General features: G+C 26.8%; 2 protein-coding genes across 3 annotated transcripts; one reads left to right on the top strand and one right to left on the bottom strand.

Moving 5' to 3' along the window:
• Positions 1-1,124: 1,124 nt before the first annotated feature.
• LOC107166120 (uncharacterized) lies at positions 1,125-17,691 on the bottom strand. Of its 2 annotated transcripts, none has more exons than XM_015514659.2 (15): positions 17,333-17,691; positions 9,082-9,267; positions 8,781-8,993; positions 7,868-8,672; positions 7,682-7,798; positions 7,451-7,577; positions 6,940-7,310; positions 6,657-6,877; positions 6,472-6,594; positions 4,235-6,403; positions 3,775-4,017; positions 3,507-3,687; positions 2,953-3,137; positions 2,664-2,801; positions 1,125-1,465 (listed from the first exon to the last, which is right to left on the bottom strand). In XM_015514659.2, the coding sequence occupies exons 1-15, from the start codon at positions 17,345-17,347 to the stop codon at positions 1,259-1,261; spliced, it is 5,301 nt and encodes a 1,766-aa protein (XP_015370145.2). In that variant the 5' UTR covers positions 17,348-17,691; the 3' UTR covers positions 1,125-1,258. The 2 variants fall into 2 exon arrangements, with proteins under 2 accessions (XP_015370145.2, XP_015370146.2); XM_015514660.2 differs by having other exon boundaries at positions 3,775-3,900; positions 17,333-17,690.
• Positions 17,692-17,911: 220 nt separating this feature from the next.
• Positions 17,912-24,022, top strand: eIF2D (eukaryotic translation initiation factor 2D). Its single transcript, XM_015514653.2, has 7 exons — positions 17,912-18,086; positions 18,172-18,358; positions 18,431-19,423; positions 19,501-19,590; positions 21,068-21,275; positions 21,352-21,523; positions 23,328-24,022. The coding sequence occupies exons 2-7, from the start codon at positions 18,303-18,305 to the stop codon at positions 23,393-23,395; spliced, it is 1,587 nt and encodes a 528-aa protein (XP_015370139.1). The 5' UTR covers positions 17,912-18,086; positions 18,172-18,302; the 3' UTR covers positions 23,396-24,022.
• The last annotated feature ends 3,193 nt before the right edge of the window (positions 24,023-27,215 follow it).

The raw sequence follows: 27,215 nt of genomic DNA, 5'->3' as shown, positions 1-27,215 counted from the left end.
ATTTGATTGAGTGGATGATCATAAAATATAAATAATAGTAGCAGACATTTTTGTCAAGCAACAAATTATATAATAAATAAATGAAATATTTCTTATGAATTGATTATTTGATTATTTATTTTGGAATTTTGATTTTCAAATGGTTTTTATTATACATTAATGACGTTAAATTTTTCAATGAACAAAATTGTATTGTTTTAAATTTCTTTAATTTTAAGTTATGTTATTAAATTTATATTGATCATAAGCCCGGCAATTATCACCATTAGCTGTTTGTAAGGGGATGGTTGGTTTGGTACACATAAAACATATTTGGCAAGGATAAAAACCTAAGATGTCACCCACCTGGGTGCTAGTAACAGTCAGTACATATAGTCAGGGCGCTACTGCAGTTGATTGTACAACCACCCCACATAATATTAATTTGCTGTATATTATGTAGTTATTGACGTTTCTTAAAATAATTAAGCATAATGTATTATGTTACATAAACAAAGTTGATTTGTGTATCGGGTAATTTATGAAAAGTTATTCATTTTAAATATTTTTTTTTTATATAAAAACAATGAAGTCAGTGATTGTGTAGTTTAAGGTGACTGAAAAAAATTTAAAACTTGTAAATGTATAAAAATAAAATAGTTATAGTTTTCTAGTTCTTAATACTACTCAAACAACCTTGGAATCCTTAATTTAAATGATTTAACATCTATTATAATTGCAATTTAAAAAAAAAAGATTCACATGTTATAAATTTGATTTATGACAGTACTTAAAGTAAAAATAATAACATATCTTTAATGTCTAATATCTAAAAGTTTTTAATATACATGAATTTTATATGAGTACAACATATTTCAACAAGTATTATTAAATATAATTATGATTAAACCAAATAAGTATTGATTTTCTAAATAATCGAAAAATTTAATTAATATTTGAGTGAAACATGAGTTAATGCCTTTGGTTTAAAAAATCACAAAAATATTGTATACAAATTAAATTGCATATAGAACCAATGATTTTTAACAGTTTTAATGTCAAAAATTGTTTACAGTTATTAAAAATCATTATATTTTCTTTATAAAATTTTAATAACTAAATCAATCAATCAATAAACGAGAAGATATAAAATAATGTATTTTAATTCCTAAAATATGGTAAAAATTATTATATATACAAAGAAAAATAACAATGGTTAATAATAAAATGTTATGACAAAAAGCAAAAAAAAAAAAGTAAGAAAAATGTAATAATTATTTTAAATGTCTAACAATTTGCAAATTTGAACTGTTGCGTAGAAGTCAGAGTCAAAACACTTTTGACATTTAGAGCCAATACTCCATGTAGGCCGTGTCGAGGGTAACACCATTGTCTTTTTGTCCACTTTAGATGATATGTACTTCTTTTTCAAAGTATCCATCATGAATTTCAAGTCTACCATAGCGGATGGAATTTTTTTGATGTACTGCAACAAATTAACCAACTATTTTAAACTAAAATTTAGGACATTTTTTCCATACCGACATTTCTCTGAATTTTAGTATAAGGTAAGCATAATTTAAGGGATGGGCTGTTTATGAAATTAAAAGCTGATTTGTTTATGTTCATTTACATTTATATCTCCAAAAAAATTGGTATTTCAATAACTAATATATTAATCAAGCGCTAATCAAATAGTTAAATAGTTGATTTAGTTATATAGCAATTCATCATTATGAAACTTCTGTTATAAAAGTATTTTCTAACATTATAGTGTATGATATAAACAAAAAGGCTTAAAATACACAAAAGCTGTTTTATAATGAAGGATAATTTTTATGTATTTAAAATTAATGATACAGTATTATTCGGATACACAATTAATGTTAATTTGTGTATTTTTTAATCAAATATAATAATTAACATTAGTATGAGAGTCAGTAATAGTTTTGTATGAATATGATAACTTTAAGAAATCTCTGCATTTAGTTGAAGGCTAATTCAGCCCATTTGGAAAGACATAATAATATAAGGATGCTACACTTGTTCTATATTACAAACCCACGACATTGCAATTCAACATTTTGAATAATCCAATTAACTCTGTTATATTAAAAAGGATTTCAGCAAATTTTTTATGTTCTCTCTCTGTCCCACTTGCAACAAAGAGAAGTTGTGTTTCGCCGAACCAGCTTTATACTGATAGATTTAGACATTTAATATTAGAGTCAATTTATTGTCAAACCTAAAGTAATGAAATTGGGTGTGTTCTTATGTTGGATTTATTAAAATATTTATTTTATAACATCAAGACATAGTTTTCTTGACTGTAAGTTAGATAATAGGTCAATTTACTAAAGCTAACAAGACAATTTTGAATCTACTGAACATAAATTATTTTACCTATGGGACAGAGAGAGCTATTACATACTCTTAATATTTGAGCTGAATTGATGTTTTATAAAATACTCACTTCAAATTAAAAAAAAAAAAACTAAGAGATTCACAAAAAAATATTCATACATTTAAATTTGATAATAAATTAATCTACTTTAGTATAAAACAAAACAATGTTAAATTAATAATTCATTATATACTATTATTGATGCCATGCTTTTATAAAACGAAGACAATGCACGCATGTATAGTATCCTCTTAAATTATATAAGATTAGAAATACTAACAAGTTTTTTTTCCGGGTCTTGTAGGGCTATCCAAAGCCAAGTAGCAATTGAACAATACAATTTTTTTGAGCTGATTTTTCCACAACATGTCTTCATCATTTTGATTAGGTCTTTTACCATATCAGCATTCACAGTTCTCTACAACAATATAATATAACTTATAGAAGGATGTTGAGGTGAATGTTAATCAAAATAAATAGTACACAAAGACAGAGCCTTTCTGATTATAAAAAACTCTATTACAATGATTTACAATAACCAAAATATGGATAACTCTTTAAGAACTCACCACCCAGATGTGCCAAGAGGTTTCATGATACTTAAGTAAATTTGTCAGCACACGGATTGCTGGCTCTCTTGCATCAATACTTGGTTGTGACTGATTGGAATAATGCAAAAAGTGAAATATGCTGTCCACAATTATACCTTCTGATGTCTTCAAGCATAGCTCTTTGGATAAAGTTGTACATGTATCTAAAATTAAAACATTGTATTAACAAAATCCATGAATATGATATATAGCAAAGATCAAATTATTGAATATTTTGTTTTTTCATTTAATTAATTAAAATTACTGGTAAGTGCTATCAAAAAAATAAAGACACTGTAGCACAGATAAAGTTTTTCTCTTGTGTCGTTGAATGTCAGTAATTCTACTATAATTAATGAGGGAGTAAAGTTGTCCCGCGAAAAATAGTTTATGCTACGTTGGGACAGGGACAACTTAATATGCAGATGTGGCGTCTTCTTATTACAAAATTATTAGTATAAGTTTTATAGTATAGTTGTTTTTAATCAATTTCAGTTTTAGCTATAATTTTGTTTGTCTGCAGTATATACTACCTAAGTTCCAGAAAACTGTAGCGAGTTCTCGATAGGAATACTCATTCCTTCTTTGCTTGTTCAATACATCAACCACGTCATTGTGTCGTTTTCCCAACGTGAGGGCACTTTTTGAAGGAATTCTAATTGTTTCTCGTCTACATTGATATCTCTTTCTTACAGTATAACCTCTCCATATGGCCTGTTAAATAATTTAATTCATCTTTAATCACACATTCATCTATACTTGGTTGTAATATTGAATGAATAATTAATATTTTTAATTTACCTGTATCAAAGTTGCAGCTCGTACAAGTTTATGATTATGTAATTCTTCCTTAATCTTTGGTAATTTCTTTCTTACCAAAAATCCTCTGACAAAAGCTTGTATTATAGACGCAGCAACATTCTCTTTCTGTAAATGTTTACGATTTGACATGACATTTCTGGTCCAAATTTGTAACTGTATGGCAGCTCGCATTTCCATTTTCAACTCAAATAAGAATGCATGGCCAGCTAACAACCTTTTGCACTGTGTATATTTAAATCTTATAGAACAAAACTTTCGCACAATTTTGAAAAGAATAGAAGACTTTTTTCAAGATAAAATGCGATATGCAAGACAAGCAGAAGAGAACATAACACTCAATTACTTAGAGCAATAGTTATAATGCGAGCTGCCATGTTAATTTACACCAGGCTGCACACAGAAAGGAAAATTGTCAAAAAAGAAAATATTAATAACTTACCTCAAAAGTGTCAAACGCTAGTCTACGTTTAGCTTCCATACTATCTTTCAACTGAGGCCAACGTCTACGCGCCAAGTATCCTCTAATATGAGTCTGCAATACAATTGCAGATTTCTTCAAAAGCTTATATCGCTCTTTTTGTAACAACATGGCCTTATGTGCTCTGTAATGTCTTTGTATTATGATCACACTATCTTTTAATAATAAATATTCTCGTTCGGCTGATTTCATAGTAACAACAGCCCGATATCTCGCCTGGATGTACACAACAGCCTGTCTCAGTTTGATATATCTTAAACGATCAGGAGTAGGTGATAAACAATGGCGCAGGAACTTTTTTATAGTATTACTAGCAGCAATCAATTGTTTCTTATTAGCTTCTAACTTATATTTGATTTCTGGCCATTTTTTGAGAACCAAATATCTTCTAAAGAATGCTTGTAGTCGAATAATTTTTGCTCTGGTGTTTTTATAAACAAGTTTTTGTTGTTTCATAGCCACATTGGCCCTGAATCTTCTTTGAATTACAATAACATTGTTACGCAGTATCTGATATTCTTTCATTTGTTTATTGGCTCTAAATCTACTTTGGATAAGAGTAGTGGCTTTCCTTAGCTCAAGAAATTTTAAACGGTCATTATTAGCTGGAAGATTTTTTCTCAGAAGTCTTTTAATTATATTACTACAATTGATCAAACGTTGACGTTTTAGTATTAACTCACTTCGTAGGGCTGGCCATTGATTTCTTAATATATATCCTCTAGCCACACTCTGCAGTTTAACAGTTAATGTTTTTATTTCCAGATAATTTTGTCTTTGTTGCTTCATTTCCTTCAAAGCACGGAATCGTGTTTGTACAACAATAACAGACCTTTTTAAATCAAGAAATTGAACACGGTCTTCTGTCAATGGAAGATTACTTCTAAGAGCTCTCTTAATAATGTTACTACAAATTATTAAACGCAATCTATTAGCTTTTAACTCAGCGTGTAATGCAGACCATTGTTTCCTCATAATGTAACCTCTAGTTACAGCTTGTAATTTAACTGCACACATTTTAAGTTTTAAATAGTGATTTTTTTGTTTAACCATTGCTTGTTTTGCTCTAAATCTTTGTTGTATAACTATTGCACTTTTTTTAAACATAATAAATGCTTTCATCTGTGCTTTCATCAAATTATTTGCCCTGAATTTTCTTTGAACAGCCAATGTATAATGCAATAATTTTCTATAATACAGTAAGTCTTCAGTAGGTGGTAAGTTCTTTCTGAGAAAGCGTTTAATTACGTTAATGGAATTAGTTCTGTTCATCTTTTCTATTATAAGGGAATTTTTTATTTGCGACCAGTTTTTTCTTGTTGTATAACCACGATACATTTTTTGAATAAGTAAAGCTGACTGTTTAGCTTTTATATATTGTTGTCGATCTCTTTTCATTGCAATTTTGGATCTAAATTTTCTTTGAACAAACACTGTAGTTCTTCTTAAAATTATAAAATGTTTTCGATCTTCTGTTAAAAGTTTAAGTTTATTTTGTAGGTATTGTTTGATTTTAGTTGACGCTAGATGTAACTTTTCACGGTTTTTTATCAATTCTGCTTGTTCATGTGGCCAATGTTTTCTAGTCAAATAACCACGAACACAAGCTTGTATTTTAGTAGCAGCCAAGTGACGTTTAAATGTCTGCTTAGCTCTAATCCTTTTAATGATAGCAAATTTTAGGGTATTGTTTCGCCACCAATGTTGAATTGTTTTTGCTGCTTTATTGTATCGAGGAGTTAAATACTTATAAATTAATTGCCAGAATAATGATAACATTTTTTCTCTGTGACCATTCACAATGTCACGAGTACTAATATTTCCTTCGATACTAATATGTTCAGATATCCTTGTTAATGCTAAATTTACATTGTGAATTTTCTGCAGTTTCGATATAGCGGGAAGTCTTAGTTTGTGCGACAGTGGTTCTCCTTTGAACAAGATTTCTACGACTTTAGTGATTCTGGTACCATCTCTAAGATCATTTAATGATTTGACTGCATAATTTACTTCGTCCAGATGGGTTTGTTTATGGGTCAAAATATAGCCGATACTACGTAATCGACGATTTATGTCTCCATTTGCTGTTACCATGTCAGCACAAAATCCCATCAAGAAGTCTTGGCTACTCTGTAAATAAAAAAAAAAAATTGCTTTGTGATAAACTATATCATATCAAACAAGATTAATTCACTCACTTTAAAAGGAGAGTCTATTTTGAAAAGACAAGGATTATGTCTGATAAGTTGCTGTTCTTTGGCGCGGTCCAAAAAATATACAAGCATAAATATTTTTTTCAAAATAAATTTTTTCATGGCGATCTGCAATATGAAACATTTTTTTTTCAATAATAAATAAATAAATTTCAAATATTTTTCATTACATTGTAAGAGGGAAGGTTCACTTGAAGAACAGTAGCTTTGGTGAATTTTTGTTTAATGAAATCATTATTAAACAAATTTTTGCGTATAAACCATCCAACTCCATCTAAGTCATGAGATCCAGGATTTATGTGAATTAATTGACCATACACTGCTTCCAAACCAATTCGTAACCACAGAGGATTAAAGCATTTTAACAAATCCGTAATTTTTTTCTTTAAATCTAACAAAATACATTATAACTATTAACAATAAAAACAATTTTAACCTTATACAAAATCTCACTTAAATCCAAATGTATTTGACGATCATCTCGAACTGTAATGAAATCTTTTTCTATTGATACAGCCAACTTTGATAAAACAGTTGCGACATTTGTAGATGTAATAAGATTTGATGTTGCTTTCCGTAATGCACTCCATTGTTGGGGACACTGCTTGTATATTTGTGATACAAACAGATCTTTCTGGGTAGCAAATTGCATAGGCTTATTTCTACGGTTTGTCTTGGATGCCTCTTCCCAAGCCATTGCTGCTTGCTCCAAGTCATCTTGTTCTTCATCTGCCAATTTATCAGTAGGCATAAGCAGTGCATTTAACCATCGAATCATATCAGATTCTTGACGATCCAACCATTCAGCTTCATAATATTGAGACCTAAAAATACATATAATAGTATGTACTGTATTTATGCCCACAATCAATTAAGTTATACATTCAAACACAAACAAACAATCAAATTATGATTTATTAATTATAAAAATAAGTTATGTAAATTAGATTGTACTTCAACATACATTTTTAAAAACGGATCTTCAGCATTATTGTGATACACAAGTTCTGGATTTGCTAAGCATTTGAGGTATTGATCACATTTATCCAATTTTGGAGTTTTCAAATGTTTAGTCCGTGGACTAAGAATGCCTAAGAATAGAATTGTTAGTAGATACATTTTTGTAATAACACAATATTCATATCATTTAATAAGTAAACAAGAATATATTTAATATAAAAAAATAATAACTTACTATATTGCTTCAATCTATTCTTAGAAATTAATGAAGATTTTGGGCTACATTTGTAATAAGGAGAATTTTTTAAAACAAATGACGGTCTCTTTGGCTTAGTACTGCTTGAAATAACCCCTAAAACATGAAAAATAATTAATTCTAACTTAAAGGTATTGAGTAATTTTGTTAGTCAATCTTAATTACTTGTATGATGTGTAGGTTTACGAGTAGTAGTCCATTCATGATTTTGCGACATGTTAAAGGATTCTTCAAGTTTTAGAGGCAATTCAAATTGTTTTGAGCTGATATTTTTAATAAAAGTTGCACCATCTATATTTGATTCATTTTTTGGTATTTCTTCAAATTTCTCACAAAGGTTTACAGATACTCTTGTCGGTTTTCTATTATCAGGAGTGTAAATCTTAGCTGCAGTTGAAGCATCTATTGGCTTAAATGGGGATGTGTTAAATGAAGTAAAAGCCATGTTTTCATCAGCTATATCATAAGTTATACATTTTTTCGTGATACTGAATGGAGAAATCAAGTTTTCAGTACTTTTCAATGGAGTCAAAAAAAAGTCATTAAATGGAGAATTAGTGCTAATTAATTTTTTGGGTGATTCATCTAGTGAATCATCTGTCATTAAGTCACAATTAGTATTTTTGGTATTAATGTGATTATTGAATGTGGTATATTGATACTTTCCATCTGAATGTTTAAAACAGTGTTCAAAACTATTGAAGGTTGTGTCATAGTCAATCATGTTATTTTCCGAATTCCGAATATTTTCTTTTTCTCCAACTAAAAAGGTTTGCCGCCTCATGGGCGATTCTAAAATTTCTGCACGAAGAGGTTCAGATATTTTTGTGGAATTATCAACTAAAACAACTCTTTCTGATGCACTTTTAACAAATTTAGTTTTATTCAAAATTATTTTGTTCTGCCCACCATTAAATTTATTTTTTGCTGAATTTGAATTTTTGGACTTAGTTAATGTTATAGAAGAACCCTAAAAAATATTGAATACAAATCAAAATTATAAAATATTGAGTTATTGAAATAAAAAAAAAACAATGAGGATAAAGCTATAGGTACAGAAAAATCACTGGTAGCTTACTTTTAATTTCTTGCGTAAAGGGTCGATACAATTTCCAAAAATAACAAAATCATATTTTCTGTTGTTATCTACTTCTTCTATTTTAATCAATTTGCGCATGTTTCCATACACACATGGTTGCCAAGTAATTGATAGCTTACGTTGTGAATTTGGTTGTAAAGTGAATTCATAAACATCAAAATGTATACCATCATTTGCAGAAGGTAAAACAAACTGTAAAAAATTTATTTGAATAATATAACCAATAAGAATTTTATTTTATTACATACATTTTAAAAATAGGAGTATTATGTATTATTACCTGTCTAGGTTTGTTAAGCAAATTAACAACTGTCAGAAATCTAATGGCCGTTTCTTTAATTCTTATATTTGAAAATTCTACTTGAGTCTGCTTTTGAAATGGTGCTAATACCAAATAATACTCAAGTACAGTATTTTCCTCATCTTCTTGCTTTGATTTAAATTTCACAGGAGGTGAAAATTCAGTCTAAAAGCAATTAAACAATTAAGACAATTTTATCCTATTCAATTTCAAGTATGACTTGTTTAATTTTTTTTTTTAACATGAAAATGTGAGGGAAGAAGCCATTCAGTGAAAGCACTACCTATTTGTTTATTAATAATTTTTTATTTTATATAATTTTAATTTATTCATTTAGTAAATCTCGACACCATTTTCTTTTCAGTTGTCGTGTGGGATTGCCTGGAATTGTGCAAGAAGATATGGAAGCTATAATAAGATATAATAGCATAATATTGGATATAAGGGGATTAGGATGATATGGAAGTCTGTTATAGAATCTTTTGTAATATGTTATTGCTTTATCGTTCAAACTATTTGAAACTCAAACCTAACTATCACACAACTTTTACCATACGAAAATCAAACTTGAAATATTTGTTGAACTAGACTTAATACCCACAATAATTTAAAGACCATATATTTGTACAATTCAAAAGTTATTTAAAAAAAACAAAAATTGATAGTGATTATTTAGAAATAATTAATTAGTGATAATATTTTATATACTTTTTGAAAATTAATAATATGTTGAGTTTGAGTTCAACTGAAACTGATTCTAGGTTTGGTTTGGATTCAAAAAAGTTCAGTTCAATTTAAAAAATCAGAGGTCGACCCATCATTATTCATTTTAAATTTTTATAGTAAAATCATAAAAATAATTGGGCAAGCTTGTTAAATTAAAGATTTCTTTTGGTGATTTAAGTGACTAAGATTAGATAATAACCTTTAATGTTACATAGCCTTTTATTGCTTTACTTAATAGTGATAAGTAGGGTCGATATTTTTAAAATTTATACAATGGGTTTATTTTATCAATTCCTATACTAGATAAAATTTCCAAAATATTTCATCAATTTTTAAGTTATTTATAGACATTTGAAATTTGAATATTTTTCTTTTGATGAAATTATATACTAGATAACCAAGAATAACAATTTTTATGTTTATTGTAATTTAAAAATGTTATTTACGGGAACTTAAAATTTCTAGACAAGAGATGGCAAACCTATGGCACGTAAGTCACTCTGTGACACGCGCACACTATTTAAGTAACACACACAACAACTGTGTAAAAGTTTGTCACCAAAAATCACTGGTCATAGGACGTAGACTAATATTAATTGAGATTACAAAAATAAAATATTAAGTTTATGGTATTATACCTAAACATATTGAATTGAATATCTAAACGGCTCAACAACTATTAATTTTATTACTTTTCAATAAGAACTTTATTAGGTATATATTTATATAGCGGATATAATATGTAAAACTGGTCCATGGTAAGCGTTAGTCATTACTCATTTGTCGAATCGAATGTGTTTTATGTGTTAAATTTTATCGTTGCCTTTGATTTGTCTGAATGCATCGTTTTGGCAGTTTTCAATATTGGTGAGTGTTATTTTTATAATAATTCAAAGGTTACATTTTTTAATAAAATATTATATTTTTGTAGAATTCATGAAATCAAAAAGTAATAGTGGGAGATCATTTCATGAACAATGGACTATAGATTATGGGGTAGTTCAAAAAAATAATAAAGTGTTAAGTTGTTAATGTAATGAAACAGTAGTCAGCTGCAGTTTTAATGTAAATAGACATTTTTAGACAATTCAAAGGAATTTATTTTCTTTATCAACTGAAGAAAAATAGGAATTAATTTTGCAAAAATTGAAATGTTTTAAAAATCATTCAAATAATTTCAAAGCTGCGTTTAAACCAAATAATAATTTAACAGCTGCTTTTCTGTATTCCACTGTATTGCACAGCATGGTAAGCCAGTTTCCGATGGAGAATACATATTTGAAGAAATAAATTTATTAATTAGAATAACAAGCTGGAAAATAATCATATTGAAATTGGTAGGAATGTTAAATCCGAGAATTTGATTCTTAATGAGTGGAAAAGTTTTCCATATTCATTTGCATCAATAAAATAACTAGCTTTTTCTTTATTGACAATGTTTGGATCTATTTAATGGGTATGACTGTATGAGCAGCTTTTTTCATTAATGAATTTTATTAAGTCAACTATAAGGAATTGTCTTAGTACAGATTTAAGTGGAGCATGTGTTCAACTAAAATTAAACAATTACAGTCCAAGAATTGATTCATTAGCCAATAAAATGCAACAACTAATTTCTAATTAAAAATGCATGTATAACAATTTTATATTTTAAAATTTCAATATTTTTTATTTTTAATAAAATAAATTTTTTTAACATATTTATGTGTTACTTATATTTTTAGTATCTAATATACTTAAATTGTTCGATAATGTAATATTTTACTTGATTTTTATCATTCAAACCATGGATGTAGGAATTTTTAAGTATTAAAAAACGGTTATCAAACTAGTTGATATGCAGGGAAAACAAAATCCAACCAACATTTTTATTTGACACACTGGTACAAAAAGGTCCACCATTCCTGTCCTAAATTGACAAATCGTCTCCGCTCAGAATCATTTTTCTAATACATCGAAATCATTGAATTCCAATTTAAAACAAACCATTATAGTAACCCACTTGTACATCAGAGTGACATTCACTTACCAACCCTATTTTATTTTTGTAGATTTAATGAAAAAAAAGAAGCTTAAAAATTAAAAAACTCATTAACTCATTAAATTAGATAAATGTATTAACAACAGGTATATTATGATGTATAAGGTAGGTATGTAATTTTAGGAAAGTTATAATGACTTTTGAATTTGAATAGAGAGATTATTGTTTACAAAAACAATTTGCTGATTATTAATTTTATATAAAAATATGCATTGATATTTTATGTCATAATTTCAATGCATCTACAAGGTTAGAGTTAGGTAACATTAGTGTTATCGTAACTAAAATGAATAAGTATAGTTTTTTAGGCAACAAAGCTCTAAATATAAATTCATTCAATTCTGTCATAACAATTATTTTAATAGTTTTAAGATTTTTTAAAAATAGATGGCTTCTGTTTTATTCCAACATTCTTTTTATAAGATTTATTTTAACCTGGGGCCAGTGGTGTGTGAAAAACATATGAATTAATGCACATACGTTCAGAGCTATTTATGGAATTAGAAATAACAATGGATGCTAAGGTCATCAAAACAAATGAGTCGGTTGCAGACTCTATTTTAATATTATAGAAGGTAAATAAAAGTTGGTGGGGCAATCACAGTAATAATGGTTATAGGTTTTTGTATGGGGTCTGTGAGACTAATCACCCCGTAAATTTTATCCACACACTAGAACTCTAATTCTAACACAAGTTCTAATTAACCTATTATTATGTATTTATGAAATTCATATTATACACAACAGTGGCGGCTCGAAGGGAGTATATTTGAATCATGTGATTCACACAAATATTAATGGGTGGGTGGGTGGGTCTTATGGTTGGGAAAAGTAGACTGGGCCATTTTTGCAGGTTATCAACCTTGACTCCTGTCAACTTTCAGAATTGATTTTTCTATACAATAATCATTGAATTCATTACAAGTCATTACTCATTACAATTACTTGTCCATCTTTTTAACAATAATAATAATAGTGTTACATTATACTAAAAGAGAGTAAATAAAATATAAAATAGTAATTATACAACAACATGAAAATTAAGCATTATATATAATTTAATATTTAAATATTAAATTATAAATAATAAATAATATATAGCCGTAATGTGTACTCAGCAGATAATGTACCTACAGTAATAAGTAATAACTATATTTTAGGGTGGGTGGTGTAAAAATATTAAAAGTGAATCGAGGGAAAATAAAGTCCAAGCCGGCACTGAATTAAACAACTACCAGAACAACTACATAAGCTTAATTTTCATGTTGTTGTATAATTACTATTTTATATTTTATTTACTCTCTTTTAGTATAATGTAACACTATTATTATTATTGTTAAAAAGATGGACAAGTAATTGTAATGAGTAATGACTTGTAATGAATTCAATGATTATTGTATAGAAAAATCAATTCTGAAAGTTGACAGGAGTCAGCCTAGCATACTTTTATAAATAATCATACCATTATTATAGACAATTTTAATAAAAACATTTGGTGAAAATATCATACTTCTACAGTGTTTGTTTGAAGTTTAAAATTTTTAACAAAATAACAAATTTGATTTTGTCAATAGTTTTATTAAAATCACCAATTTTTCTTAGTTTTTTTTATCCTCTCTAATGCACTAACTAGATTTACTTTCCTATCAGAAATTATGCTGAAGTAAAAAATCGGAGCACTTTCCCTATCCCCAATGTTGATAACAGACAGAAAAAAACACATCATTGTAAAATATATACATATTTTTAGGTATGTTAGAATTAAAATAAAAAAAAAGTAACAATAGAATTTTAAATACTAATCGTATTATTAACATACATTAACTTTAAGACTTGATTATATTCTTACTACTCAAAATTGATCAAAAATACTAAAATTTAGTAAATAGATTATATTTTTAAATTAACATTAATTATTTCTAACAGACATTGAAAAACTAAGTTATAGAAAACATAATAAAATAGAGTACAAATTACCTATAGTTTGTGTATAATAATATAAGAATGAAATGAAATATAACTAACAATTTAAAATTATTAAGATTGTTACCCTCCAATTATAAGTGAATCACAAATGCTAGTTAAACTTAAACATTTCTTACATTATTTATAGCATATTAAAGCAGTGGCATATCAAGATTTTTTTTTGGTGGGTAGGGTGTGCTAAAAAAATATAATATTAAATTGTTTTGAATATTGTGTGTTGTTATTAAATCAATAATCAAAAATTAAACATTGCAATATTTTTGGGGGGTGGGGGGTTATAATCCCCTATACCACTCTGATACGCAACTGTATTATTGTATATTATTATAGATAATACTTCTTTTATATCTTTTAAATTTTTAGTTTTCCAACATAGTGTTTTGACAAGATATGCAATTTAAAAGTAGTTAATTTACCTTACAAATAGTTTATGGATCATTAGTTTTTAATTTTATAAATATTTCAAAAATACATATTCTTATTTTAGATTCTGAACGAAGTGATGAATGTATTGATTTTACAATGATGTGTGTTGTTTTTTTTTTGTGTCTATGTACAGCATAACAAGTCGAAATAATGCTTCGATTTCAAACTTTGGTGGTCGTTTCCGATGTAAAAGTGAATATCCTTGGTGCATTATAGAGGACAAAAGAAAACATTTTCCAACAGTTTTCAAAAAAATCGAGAAAAACAAAAAAAAAATGACAGAAAAACGGGAATTTTTACGCAAAATCAGTTTTCGACCAAATCGATATTTTTATATGGTTGTAATTCAAAAACTAATCACTGTAATTACTTGAAATTTTCACCAAATGTTTATGTTAGTGTTATATATATACAGTTTAATTTTCAAAAATGTTTGACTTTTTTTGAGTTATTTATAAACCACTGAAATTTTCAATTTTATTGAGAATTTTTTTTGAAGTGTCGGTAAAAAAATGTTGGACGACCAAAAAAACTTGGACATTTAATACACAGTTCCTTATGAGTTGTTCTTATTGTAGCTAAAAAAAATTAAAAATCGTAAGTCACAATTTTTTTTAATAAGCGTTTACAGTTCAAAATTATACGAAATCTGTCGAAAACGCGAAAATTTTGAAGTTGAAAAATCATAAAATTTTTTGCATTTATAACTAAGGATTAAAAATACAACACTAAGTTTTCCATATGTTTTCCTTCAAGTAGCTATAGAGAAAACTCGAAGCATCATTATAGGAAAAATTTTAAGTGCGTTTAATTTTAAATTTTTACGAAATAGCGTAACGATAACGATTTAAAATATTTGTTATTATTCAAAAAGTATAAGTCGTAGATACTTGAAAATTTTATCAGTTATTTAGATTGGCATTTTCTTAACATGATTTAATTTTCATAATATTTTGACTTTTTTTGAGGTATTTATAGACAATTTTTCTGAAAATTTTTTTTTGAAGTGTTGATAAAATTTTTATGGCCCTATCAAAATACTTGAAAATTTAATACAAAGTTCCTCATAAGTTATTCTTATAGTGATTAAAAAATTATAAAAATACATAGGCACGATTTTTTTTTATTAGCATTTGAAGTTCAAATATTGACTTAATACGTAAAAATTACGGAAATTTTCAAATTATCTTAGATCGAAATTCATAAAAGTTTTTCTTTTTAATTCTAAGATTTGAGAGTTTAATACAAGGCTCATAATATAGTTTTGCAATAGCAGTTGAAAAATAAAAGAAATATGTAACAACATTTTGTTTTTACATGCATTCAAATTTTAATTTTGACAACATACGTAAAAATCATGAAAATTCGTAAATTATTTTATTCTAGAAATTCATAAAAAATTTTCCTTTTATACCTAAGATTTGAAAATTTAATACAAGATTCCTTACAAATTTGTCAATCTTTATCACAAAAAAAATGTCAACCAGAAATTTTTATTAGCATTGGAATTTCAAATATCGACAAAAATTCGTTAAAACCATGAATATTTGCGAATTATTTTGTAGTTCAAAATTCATAATATTGTTTGTATTTTTATCTAAGGTTATTAAATTTAACACCAAGTTTTCCATAAGTTTTGCTTCAAATAGCTATAGAGAAAATTTGAAGCGTCATTATAGGAAAAATGTTTTGAGCGTTTGAGTTTTAAATTTTTATGAAATCGCGTAATGATAACGATTTATCCTCAAACCAGGTATTCGTATATCTATGATAATATAAGGTATTATGAATTATGATAACTACATGATAACTACACTAATTGATGAACCATGCCTTATGCAAAATACGACTTAATTGAAAAATAAAATATTTATTTCTTTTAGAAATATTCTTTTCTTTTTTAGAATATATGACAATATTTAAATATAATATATCCTAGACTGACAAATTATCTCCGTTCAGAATCGTTTTTAGTATACAATGATACCTAATCATTGCATTCAAATTTAATCACATCCATTACAGTAACCTACTGTACAGCAGAGCGACATCCACGACTTACCCGCTTTTTTATTATAAAACCTAGCTTTCTTAGTAAAATATTTGTAATAATATTTTTTTTTTGTGTTTTCAGATTTATATGTAAATTTTATTTTTTATAGTTTAAAAATACTTTGTACAATATGCTTAACATTGACTGAAAATATTTACATTGACAATAAAACTGCTAACTATTGAGGTAATATAGTGAAATTTTTATTATTTGAATAGGTATCCTAAATTCATACCAATTTGCCAACCAAGAAAATGGTGAAACAAGAGCGTTTTACAAATTCTTTGGAATGTTAAAGGTATTGAAATTGTGACATTTAGGTGTTTAAATGTTATGTGATAATTAAGCTTCTAATTGGTTATTTTGTTATAATATGCTAAATAAAATAACATCACAGATACTTACTTATTTTTTATGTTTTATTAATATCAGAATCAAATTTAAACTAGATAAGTATAACATAAATTAAAATTATTTTGAAGTATACCATAACAAAAAACAGAAAATCCATTATCCTTAAAACTGTATAACAATGGATGTAAATTGGTTAAATGTTTATAAACTTTTTTCATTAAGCACTAATCCGTAAGTACATTTTGAGATTAAAAAGAACGTTTAGTCAATTTCTCATCAGACTTATTAAAGTCGGAATAGTTGGTTTAGATATTACATCTCAGATATTTAGAATAATAAATGTATAAAATAAGGTATGATACCTAACAAACATAACTCAAGTTGAGTAAAATGTTAGAAGAAAATAAAATATAAACTCTTACTCCAAAGTCTTCTTGAATACTTAAATCATCTTAAAATGAAAATATTGTCTTTTCACATTAGTAATCAGGCATCAACTTAAATGTAACTTATATTATACAATTATATTTATTAAACTAGTGGTTAATTATAATTGTATTAAATTGGATAGTTTTTAGACTGCACCGGTAAGCAGTTCGAATACAAAGGTTTAAAAGTTACTGAGAATAAATCATAATACTTACAACAAATTGAGACATTTTGAAAGCCAGTAGATTAAAATTGAATCAAAGTTCAGAAATATTATTGATGGTGAGTTGTCTTATGACTGGATAAGAGGTCGTTCGAAATACATAGTCACAGAACTAATAATATTGATATACAATTATATTTATCAACACAAAACGTCGCAACGATATGCCGTTAATCTGTCAAATACTGAACCGATAATTAGTAACACGATTAGAAGTTAGAACGGGTAAACGAAAAAATCCATACGAGGGCCGAGCTGAACTGCTGAACAGAAAAAACCGTTAAAATAACGCGGCTGCGTTATTGTTGTTGTCGTCGAGAGCAGTTAACAGTGTTAACACAGGATCATTATCCAATTCCAATGACTGATGACCGTGCGGTAAGTTCACCGATCCAACAAAAAGACCGATAGGTGGCCGCAGTGTCGCCAACAAACTTTGCGAAGTTATGGTCAGTCGACAGTCACTTGCAGTGCAATGCAACGCTGTCTAGTGGCACTTGTTGTGGTTTAGTTCTTGTTCCGTGATAACGTAATAATTGATACCCCGACGATACTGTGCGCCCTTATCACATCAAATACTCTTAACTCTTAAGTCTTAACACTCGAATTCACGATAAATAAATCTAAATAATAATAAATTTATGATTTGAATTTTACGAACTTTAAAGCTCAAATTCCTCAACGATTGCGATTATTCAGTATTTATCATAAATCGCAAAAGCTGAGAAGAGCACAAAACTATACTGGTAAGCTCACGGGGTGTTTGAAACAACATTATATCATATTCTATCTACGATCTACCTGATTTTTTTAAACTACATTCATTTTCAGCTTAGGAACTATCGCCACTAGTTGATGGTTTTAAAATAGTACTATTAAGCTAAAAGATTTATTTGGACGTCAAAACCTGTCTGTTCGAAAAATTGTTTATTCACAATCGATTATAATTGGTCACATCAATTATGTTTAAAAACGAATTCCGCATAAAATCGAATGCAACTCTTAAAGGCGCCGATCAGTAAATGCTCATTTAATAATAATAAAAAAAGAATTTGGTATTATATTAATTATTTTTCGTTTTGTGATTTAGAAAGAAATTCAAGTCAACAATTTGCAAATGTTTTAACTTAACCAATGAAATTCTGGATGAGTTTTTAGATCATAAACAATTGTCACTGTTAAAGGTTATAACTGGCACCAATGACATAGTAAAGATTTATTGTGCTCAAGAAGTTGCTTTAGTTTTTGATTTTAAAGGCAAATATTATCCAACATTGTTTATGGTTTGGTCGTTTCCTCACATAGTCCCCAGATTAATATTGCATGAGAATTTTAAATCTAAACTCAATTCTTCATTAGAACTAACTATAAAAGATTTAACTTTTGTAAATAATGATCATCTACTAAATCCATTGCTTGCTGATCAGTGTGTGAGTGTATGTACCAACTCGTGTGAAAAAATTATTGCTATTGGATATTTAATACTTGATGGAAATATTATAATAAACCATGAAAAGAACAAAGATATCTGTTTAAAAGTGTTACATTATCATAAAGATGAACTATTTAAATCTAACATATCAAACATTATACCTGATATAATTTTAATGATGGAACGTTCTTTTAAAAATGCTCCTGAATTAAATGATGATTTACCAAATCAGTTAGAAGATACCAGAACTATTATTGAAAAAATGGATGAATTGCTAATGACGTGTTCATTAAAAGCCTTAAAACATTGTATTAAAAAAGAAATGCTGCCAATTTTAGCCAGTACATTTTATAAGAAATATGTAATGTCATTTTGTCCAGAAGGAATAGAACTTGATATTAAAAAAACTAGTTTCAAAAAGTTAACAACGTTCTTACAGTTATTGGATGTAGAAGGTATAATCAAGTTTAATGTTGGTAGTAATGGTATTGCTGAAATAACTCAGATAATTCATAGTCACAGTAAATTTCAAGAAATAAATATAGAAGAAAATCCTGAGTTGAAAGAAAATGATCAATATTCACCTCCAGTAAAAGAGATTTATATAGTAACACCAGGGTTGCATCCTATATTTTCAGAATTTCTTTGTCGGTTTGTTAATATTCTTTTAAACTATCAATTAGTAATATGACCACTAAATTTTAATATTAAAAAAAAATTTTTTTCAGGAAAGGAGATGAATTACCATTATCATCTATTCGAAGATATGTCACAGAATATGTTAAGAAATATGAATTGCAAGATAAAACTGACCCTTCGTATGTATTTCTTTAATTTTTTACTACCTAAGTAAAGTTGATAATAATTTAACTAATTGTTTTCCTATTTTTTAAGTGTTCTTCATTGATTATTTTAAAATTTTGATATTGCCATACTACTATAAATATTTAAAAGATAAAATTTTTAAATATATTTTTAATTTAATTGGTTTAATAATTAGGTATGTTTTATAAATATTTTTATTTTTAATTATGGAATTAAAAAAATAATGAAAAGAAAATATGAACAAGTAATGTTATTAATAATTCCAATATCAATTTATAAATTTCATTGATGTTTTTTTTATACAATAATTGTAGTTTAATTTAGACCACTGCACATTACTCACAAAATTCTTGAGGTGCATCCCCACTGGTGTGCAACTTAGCTACTCGGCTTCAAATTTTGGTGTGGATTTGAAGCTTCAGGTTCCCGATGATTGTCGGTAAACATCAAAGAAAGCTGCATACAGTGGGTACACACCTTTAGAAGAAACAGTATATTTTGATGCACTTTTTAGATAATATGGACACTGAATTTCTCGGCCGGATTTGTTTGGAATAAATCAATTTTACAAACTGGAGGTATATGAATACACATTTTTCAATACATTTTAAACATTTTTGAGAATTTGGTCTGCGCATGCGCAGTAAAAACTTTTTTTTAAATAGCAACATCTATTTTTAACACCATATTCGGAATTTGGATAGGACTATTTTTTTAAAGTAATTTTCATGTATCAACTATGGCTCTAAGTTCAATATTGACTGAATAAGAGCCATGCCAATTTTATTAAATAATACACTTTTAAATTATTTTAAATAATTTATAATTAATTTGTGAACAATTTATTTAATTTATTGTGTAATTATAAAATAACTATTGTTCACTTGTACCAGTTGTACCTAGTCGATTTTTAGTAAAAAATGTTGTATCCATATTATGTTAGTCTTGTTTATAACATTTCTAAAAAAAATATGTATACATATTCAAAAAGTAACCAATAAGAATTATTTATAAATGTTTAAAAATGTATTATTTAATAAAATTGACATGGCTCTTATTCAGTCAATATTGAACTTAGGGCCATAGTTGATACATTAAAATTACTTTAAAAAAATAGGCCTATCCGAATATGGTGTTAAAAATAAGTGTTGCTATTTAATAAAAAAAAAAGTTTTTTCTACGCATGCGCAGACCAAATTCTAAAAATGTTTGAAATGTATTGAAAAACGTGTATTCATATACCACCAGTTTGTAAAAAAAATTGATTTATTCCAAACAAATCTGGCCGAAAAATTCAGTGTTCCCTAAATTGGTGAACACACTGTATATATATTAATTAATATGTAATAATTTAAATAAAACACTTTTTTATTTTCAATGCCCTTGTATTTTTGTGGCTACTGTCTCATCTGGAAAAAATCTTCTATCGATTTGTCTAGATTAAGCAACAAATAATTTATTTTGTTCTAGGGTAGTAAATACAAATGATGTTTTAAAAAAAATATTATCTCAAAGAAAAGATAAATCTTCAATAACCTTTAAAGATTTAATTGAAGAAGTGACAAAAATAATGCATCGGACTGAAATATCAGTTCTGAATACTGAAACAAAAAAAAACTTAAAGAAAAAAATTAATTATATTGAAATGACTGTAAACAATCGAAGTGGAAACAAAAAGGTTTGTTTATAGTCATAATAAAAAAAGCTGTAATCCAATGAAAATATTAATTTTATTTCTTACAATATCATTTCAGGTAACTCTAGTTAATAATCTAGAGCTGTATGGTATCGATGTTTTAAAATTTAGTAAAGAATGTCAACACGGTGTAGCTGCCAGTACAACTATTAATGATATACCAAATGCACAAAATAGACAAGTCCAAATTCAAGGCTCTCAAATTCTTTTTGTCTATAAATTATTAACAGGCAAGTATATAATATAAATAGAGAGCGGATCGTAAGGTTTTTGAATATTTTGACTGGCTTTATGCAATTTTACTAGGATGATTTATTCATCACAGAGTTTGTTGAAAAAAATTTTTTTTTGCAAATTAAAGCTTATTTTGGACTTAAGAGAATATTAACCCTATTTTTCATATTTTAAAATATATTTTATTGTTGTTCATAAAAAAATATATATTTTGTTCATCTCTCGTATTTTAAATAATCTTCAACTATCAACATTTTTTATGTTTAAATAATTTACCTGTTACTAAAGGAATGATGCATAACAGTTATTTATTGGTTTTATTTAACTGTTTAAAAAAAATCATATTCTATGCATATTTACAAGTTTGAAGAATATTTAGAGAATATCTTAAGGTTTTTTTAGAACATATTAGCATCATATTTAAAACTTTTAAGAACCTAAAAATCTGCTCTTTAATTATAAGTATTTAAAATAAGTCATTTACACATAAAACATAATTTAAATTTTTCACTTAAATAGCTGATAATCTCCTATTTTTTATTAATTACATATTACGGTTTACAAAACATTGAAATATATTATATAATAAAATAAACATTCTTCTTGCTGTTCCAATGTTAACCATTAATTTTACATCTCTATACTAACTAGCTAAAAACCCATTGAGTGCTTCTGACTATGTTCAGAATAAGATATTATATTTCTGTGTACTAGAATACATTTATTTTACTAGAAAATAAAATTGTATTTTAATAATTGTTCAAAATTCCATTTTTATTATTATTGATAATAGGTATAGAACAAACATTATTATTTTTATAGAACAAATATTTTTAAAAAAATGTCCTCTCAATAGTTATAGACCTAGTGTTTAGTACACAGTTGTTATATTTTTCTGATTTATCATTTCAAATAGTTTTAGTTTGAGCCATTCATAGCATACTGTAATGGCAATTTACTATAAAGATTAAATATCAGTTCACGTCTATCACCGAACATGAACAGACATCGTTTTCGTTTGTCCGTTATCTGTTGCACATTACACTAATGGAGCTTAACTTATTATTGTTATTCAAAACATGTCTCGGAATACCTAGAAACGCAATTTATCTTAATCATCATCTCCACCAACAAAATCTAGCGGTAACCGAAGTAAAGTATTCATCACGCCAAATCGTTATGCTTCACTCTCCGAGGACGACGCTTTTGATCAATCACACCATACCGTTTATAATCAAATCAATCTCCAGCTCCAACCAGAAACAAGAACGTTCATACGCCAATGTTACTGCCAAGTGCCAACACTTCATCTCCAACACCTGAAAGTTTAATCTCCGAATTTCTCGAGGACTTTTAAGCCACAATTAACCCTTTATTACTTTTATTAACTACAGTTGTCAATCATCTAATCTCAAATCTAATCTAATAATTCATAAGTGTTGAAACTACTTGTAAACAAAGTTTCCTTTAAATAAAAAAAATAGTATATAATATTTTCTTTGCACTTAAAATGTTAAAAATTTGAACTTAATTGTTGAGGTCTTTTAGTTGATATTTGCAAAGTTCTAGAAAAATTTAAACAAAAATATTGCCCCATATGTGTCAAATTTTGATTTTATAGAAAGTGTTACATTATTATTACTATAAATAAATATATATATAACATATGTAAGTTACATGTTATGCAAATGTAAAACATCCCTAACTGTCATATGTGGTTGATCTGATAGCTATTTTATTATTTTTTGTTTGATAAACGGAGTTATTGTTTTTAATTAAGTGTGTATATTTTTGTTTCAGATCAATATAAAATTCCTGTTAAATTTATAAGAGGGCATGAAACTTATATCAAGAAACAGAAAAAATAACTATTTTCTTTTAAACAGAAATAAAAAATTAACCATACAAAAAAATTGTTTTCATATTCATTTAGTTTCTACTTTTGAAACTATGAAATAATTTATTAATCACTAGATTTAATTTATTTTCTTACTAAATGATTTTATTCTTATTATGATCTCGTTTTATTTTTATGAAGTCATAACATTTTTAGTAATTTTTTTATGCTTATTACTCAATAACATATACTAAGAATATAAGTTACATATTGTATTATTATAATTCTAATTACATTTATACAAACCATCAGTTACTGTATATTAAGTGTAAAACATAAAAAATTACTTTTCATACAAATTATTAACTATCATGACTGTTGTTTCTCCTATCACTAAACTTAACCAATGAAAAAAAACAATTCTAGAAGTATTAGGTTCTTTATTTTTTTTCTGATTTTAGTTTATTTTTCTTAATATGACTATTATTTATAATTAATCTATTTTTTAAAAATCACTCTAAAAACTAATGTACCACATTAAGAAAATGGAACTAACCAAATCAATATGAGGATAACTTTATGAACACATAAAAACGTGTTTCTTACGTACTGTAATATTTAATTTCTAGGTTTGTTGTAATAAAGTTATTTTATTAAATTGTTGTAAAATTTGTCAAGAATTGTTAGATCTTTTTGTAAGTAATGTATACTTACTACTTATGTCTTACATATGTAAACCATACTATTAATGTGCATTATATTCATAATATTATGTAGTTAATAAGTTTATTCAATACTTAAACATCACTCACCACCTTTTATAGAACTAGTAATATTTCTACCTTCAATTTTTTGGTGACTGCTGATGGAAAATTGTATCTATTTGGTACTTTATGGGATTGAATAGGTAGAGGTTAAAATTAAAAAAAAATTTCTGAGTTAAATTCAATTACTGATTCTTTAAAAAAAAACATTTTAATCAACCTAAACTAAGAATATTACTTATTAAAAAAAAAATCTTATATCCCTTTAACATTTAAACATAATTAGTAATTACATCATATAATTTATATGAATTATCTAAAATTATCAGAAACCATTAATTTTGTATCACCAAACAGCAGATAATAGCAATTAATATTATAATGGGGAACGACGATGAACGGATCTTACAATATTTAACTCAGGGACGAGCTCAAGGTGGTAAGCTGTTTAACCTCCTTCCTCATGTACGTATTTACATATAATTATTGTATTTCTCAATTTTAAAACAGATAATTTACCCTGGTGAAACTTTGAACCCTGCTCCCCCCTCAAAATTCCTAAGCAGGCTTCTGATTTAACTCTAAATGTTTAAACCTTAAAGTTTTATTTTTTATTTGTAGAATTATTTATTTACAATCTGTGTTTGATTGTTTGATAGCACAATAACTAAATTTTATAATTTATGTACAATATTTAACTTTGAATTATATGAGGAGGAAGGCCAACCAGTGCTCGAACCCAACGTGAAAATTAATGTTTCATTTCTATTTATTTTTTTGAGAAGACAATGTGCCTTAGTATTTATGTTTAGTATTTAGTTAATAATTTAAAAACAAATTTATTTTAAATACTTATAATAAACTGAAAAAGTTATGTAATGTATGTACAATGAAGAAAAACCCTTGTTTATAAATTAATTAGTTACATTCTATAATTAAATAATTAAAACACAATATACCTAATATTATAATGATATATTCAATATAGGTATAAGTTAGGAACTAGGGATTTTATTTACTTATTTATTCGTTTATTGTTATCATAGTATCATGGTACCTACCGTCTACTGTCTATCATAGACTCGTGAATCATGAGTCATGACTAAATAAATTAAATAAATAGGTATGATCACAAAAACCAATTTTGGTCCTGTTGGAGTGTCCCCCCCCACTTTTCTACATATACACAAAAATTACTGTCGATATTGATCTGACAGGTTAGTTACGAAAATTAATAACTAATAAAGTAACTTATTATTCCATATTATATTTTTAAAATAATAATATTAATTTGTGGTCTTAAAATAAATCCTTGTACGCGGGCCATAGGCCCAATTAGGGTGGCTAGGGGGCTTAGCCCATCTAAATATTTGACCCAATTGACCCTAGTTGCGCCTATGACGCGGGCCTAACTGCTTAAGTGCCCAAGAGTTTATAGTTGTCGCACTGGTACTTACCAAAAATATTCTATAGTAATAAATGTATTTGTATATTAATTTATTATTATATTGATGTAAATAAATAACATATAAATAAAATAAATCAATAAGTCTTATTTGGTGCTACTGCAATAAAATTAAAATGTTAAAATCAAATGTCAAGTAACAATACGCAAAATAAAATGATAGGTAATCATCAAATAAATAAATCAAAAACAGATAAATAAAATATAGTATGTGCTATTGCAGTTCAAAATTCTGGAAAGTTTTTATTTTATTTTTTGATTTCCAAACAGAGATTTTTCTTTATTTTATTTTTTTTTTCGAAGCGCGGCAATATTCTTTTAATTCTCAATAAATATAGACTTTATTGCAGTGTTAACTTAGTTTCATCTGTAGCAATTTCTAACTTCATTTTGATCATCAAAACAAAAATATTTGAATGTATTTAGTCGATCGGTATCAAAAAACGGTTATTCCAACCTTCAGTGATTATGATAACTCTCTGTTGAAGTCAAATCAAGAGTCTTCCATTAGTTTAATCAAGAGGAAATAGTGGTAAGAAAATTTCTAAAACCCTATCTAGTATCTTCTGGAACACCTATCTGTCTAAAAGACCCATAAACATAAGTTTTATCAAAGTATTAACTAAATCAATGGCATATGGTTTGGTATTATACTCATAAAATGAGACATTATTTCTAAGAGAAAAATTCCAACCCATCCAGTGTTCTACAAAACTCACTGAAATTTTCATTTTCCCTGTATGTTTGTTTTAGGCAGTGTTTATGAATCATAAATTATGAGTAGGTATTTTAAAATTGTAAATAGTTTTTACATCTAAGAATATCCAAAACTCGCTTTAAAATTAAAATATAATAAAAAACCTACGCGATTGTCTAGATAATAATTTTACCTTTAAATTTTATTAGAGGTCAATTAACTCTGAATTTTAAACTAACGGAGCTACACGTGAATTGCTGAACGTAAAAATTGCAATGTTAAGCGCTTGTAAGACAGAGACAACACACTCTGACATAGAGAGAGGACTAAGAGCGAGCTATAGCCCAGGGTCCCCCAAAAAGAAGGCACCCCCAAAAAAATAATATGTGCCTGCAGCTTTTCTACACTTATAGATGATATATAGGTATTTAGAAAAATATGATTTTAACAATATTTATTTAAAAATACAATCATATTAATCATTTGAAATAATTGTCTGTGACAATAACCTACATGTTATTGAATTAGATATATATCACATTTTAATCATTATGTCAAAATAGTTTTTTCAGATATTGACAGTTGTGGTGCTATAGCAAAACTTCTACGTAAATGACAATTTATTGATGTTTTTCCAAATGTAGGTATGTATTGCACTCAGATTATACCTGATAATACCGTTGACAAATTGTGAAGCAGAACGTTCATTCTCAAAGTTAGCTCTAATTAAAAATCGACTAAGATCTACACAGATTGAAGATAGGTTTAACGCATTAACAATTATGTCAATTGAAAATGCCAAATGTAATACTTTCATTTGATGACGTTTTAGATGATTTTGCATCAAGTAAATCTAGAAAATTATATTTTAAATAATCATTTTTGACTTTTGTTTGTAGTTTTGTATTATTGCTAATTTACTATA

This window comes from Diuraphis noxia, unplaced genomic scaffold (assembly GCF_037042655.1).
Source record: "Diuraphis noxia isolate RWA-SAM2 unplaced genomic scaffold, SU_Dnox_SAM2 contig0001, whole genome shotgun sequence".
NCBI lineage: Eukaryota > Metazoa > Arthropoda > Insecta > Hemiptera > Aphididae > Diuraphis > Diuraphis noxia.
This window is presented reverse-complemented; position numbering and strand designations above follow the sequence as displayed.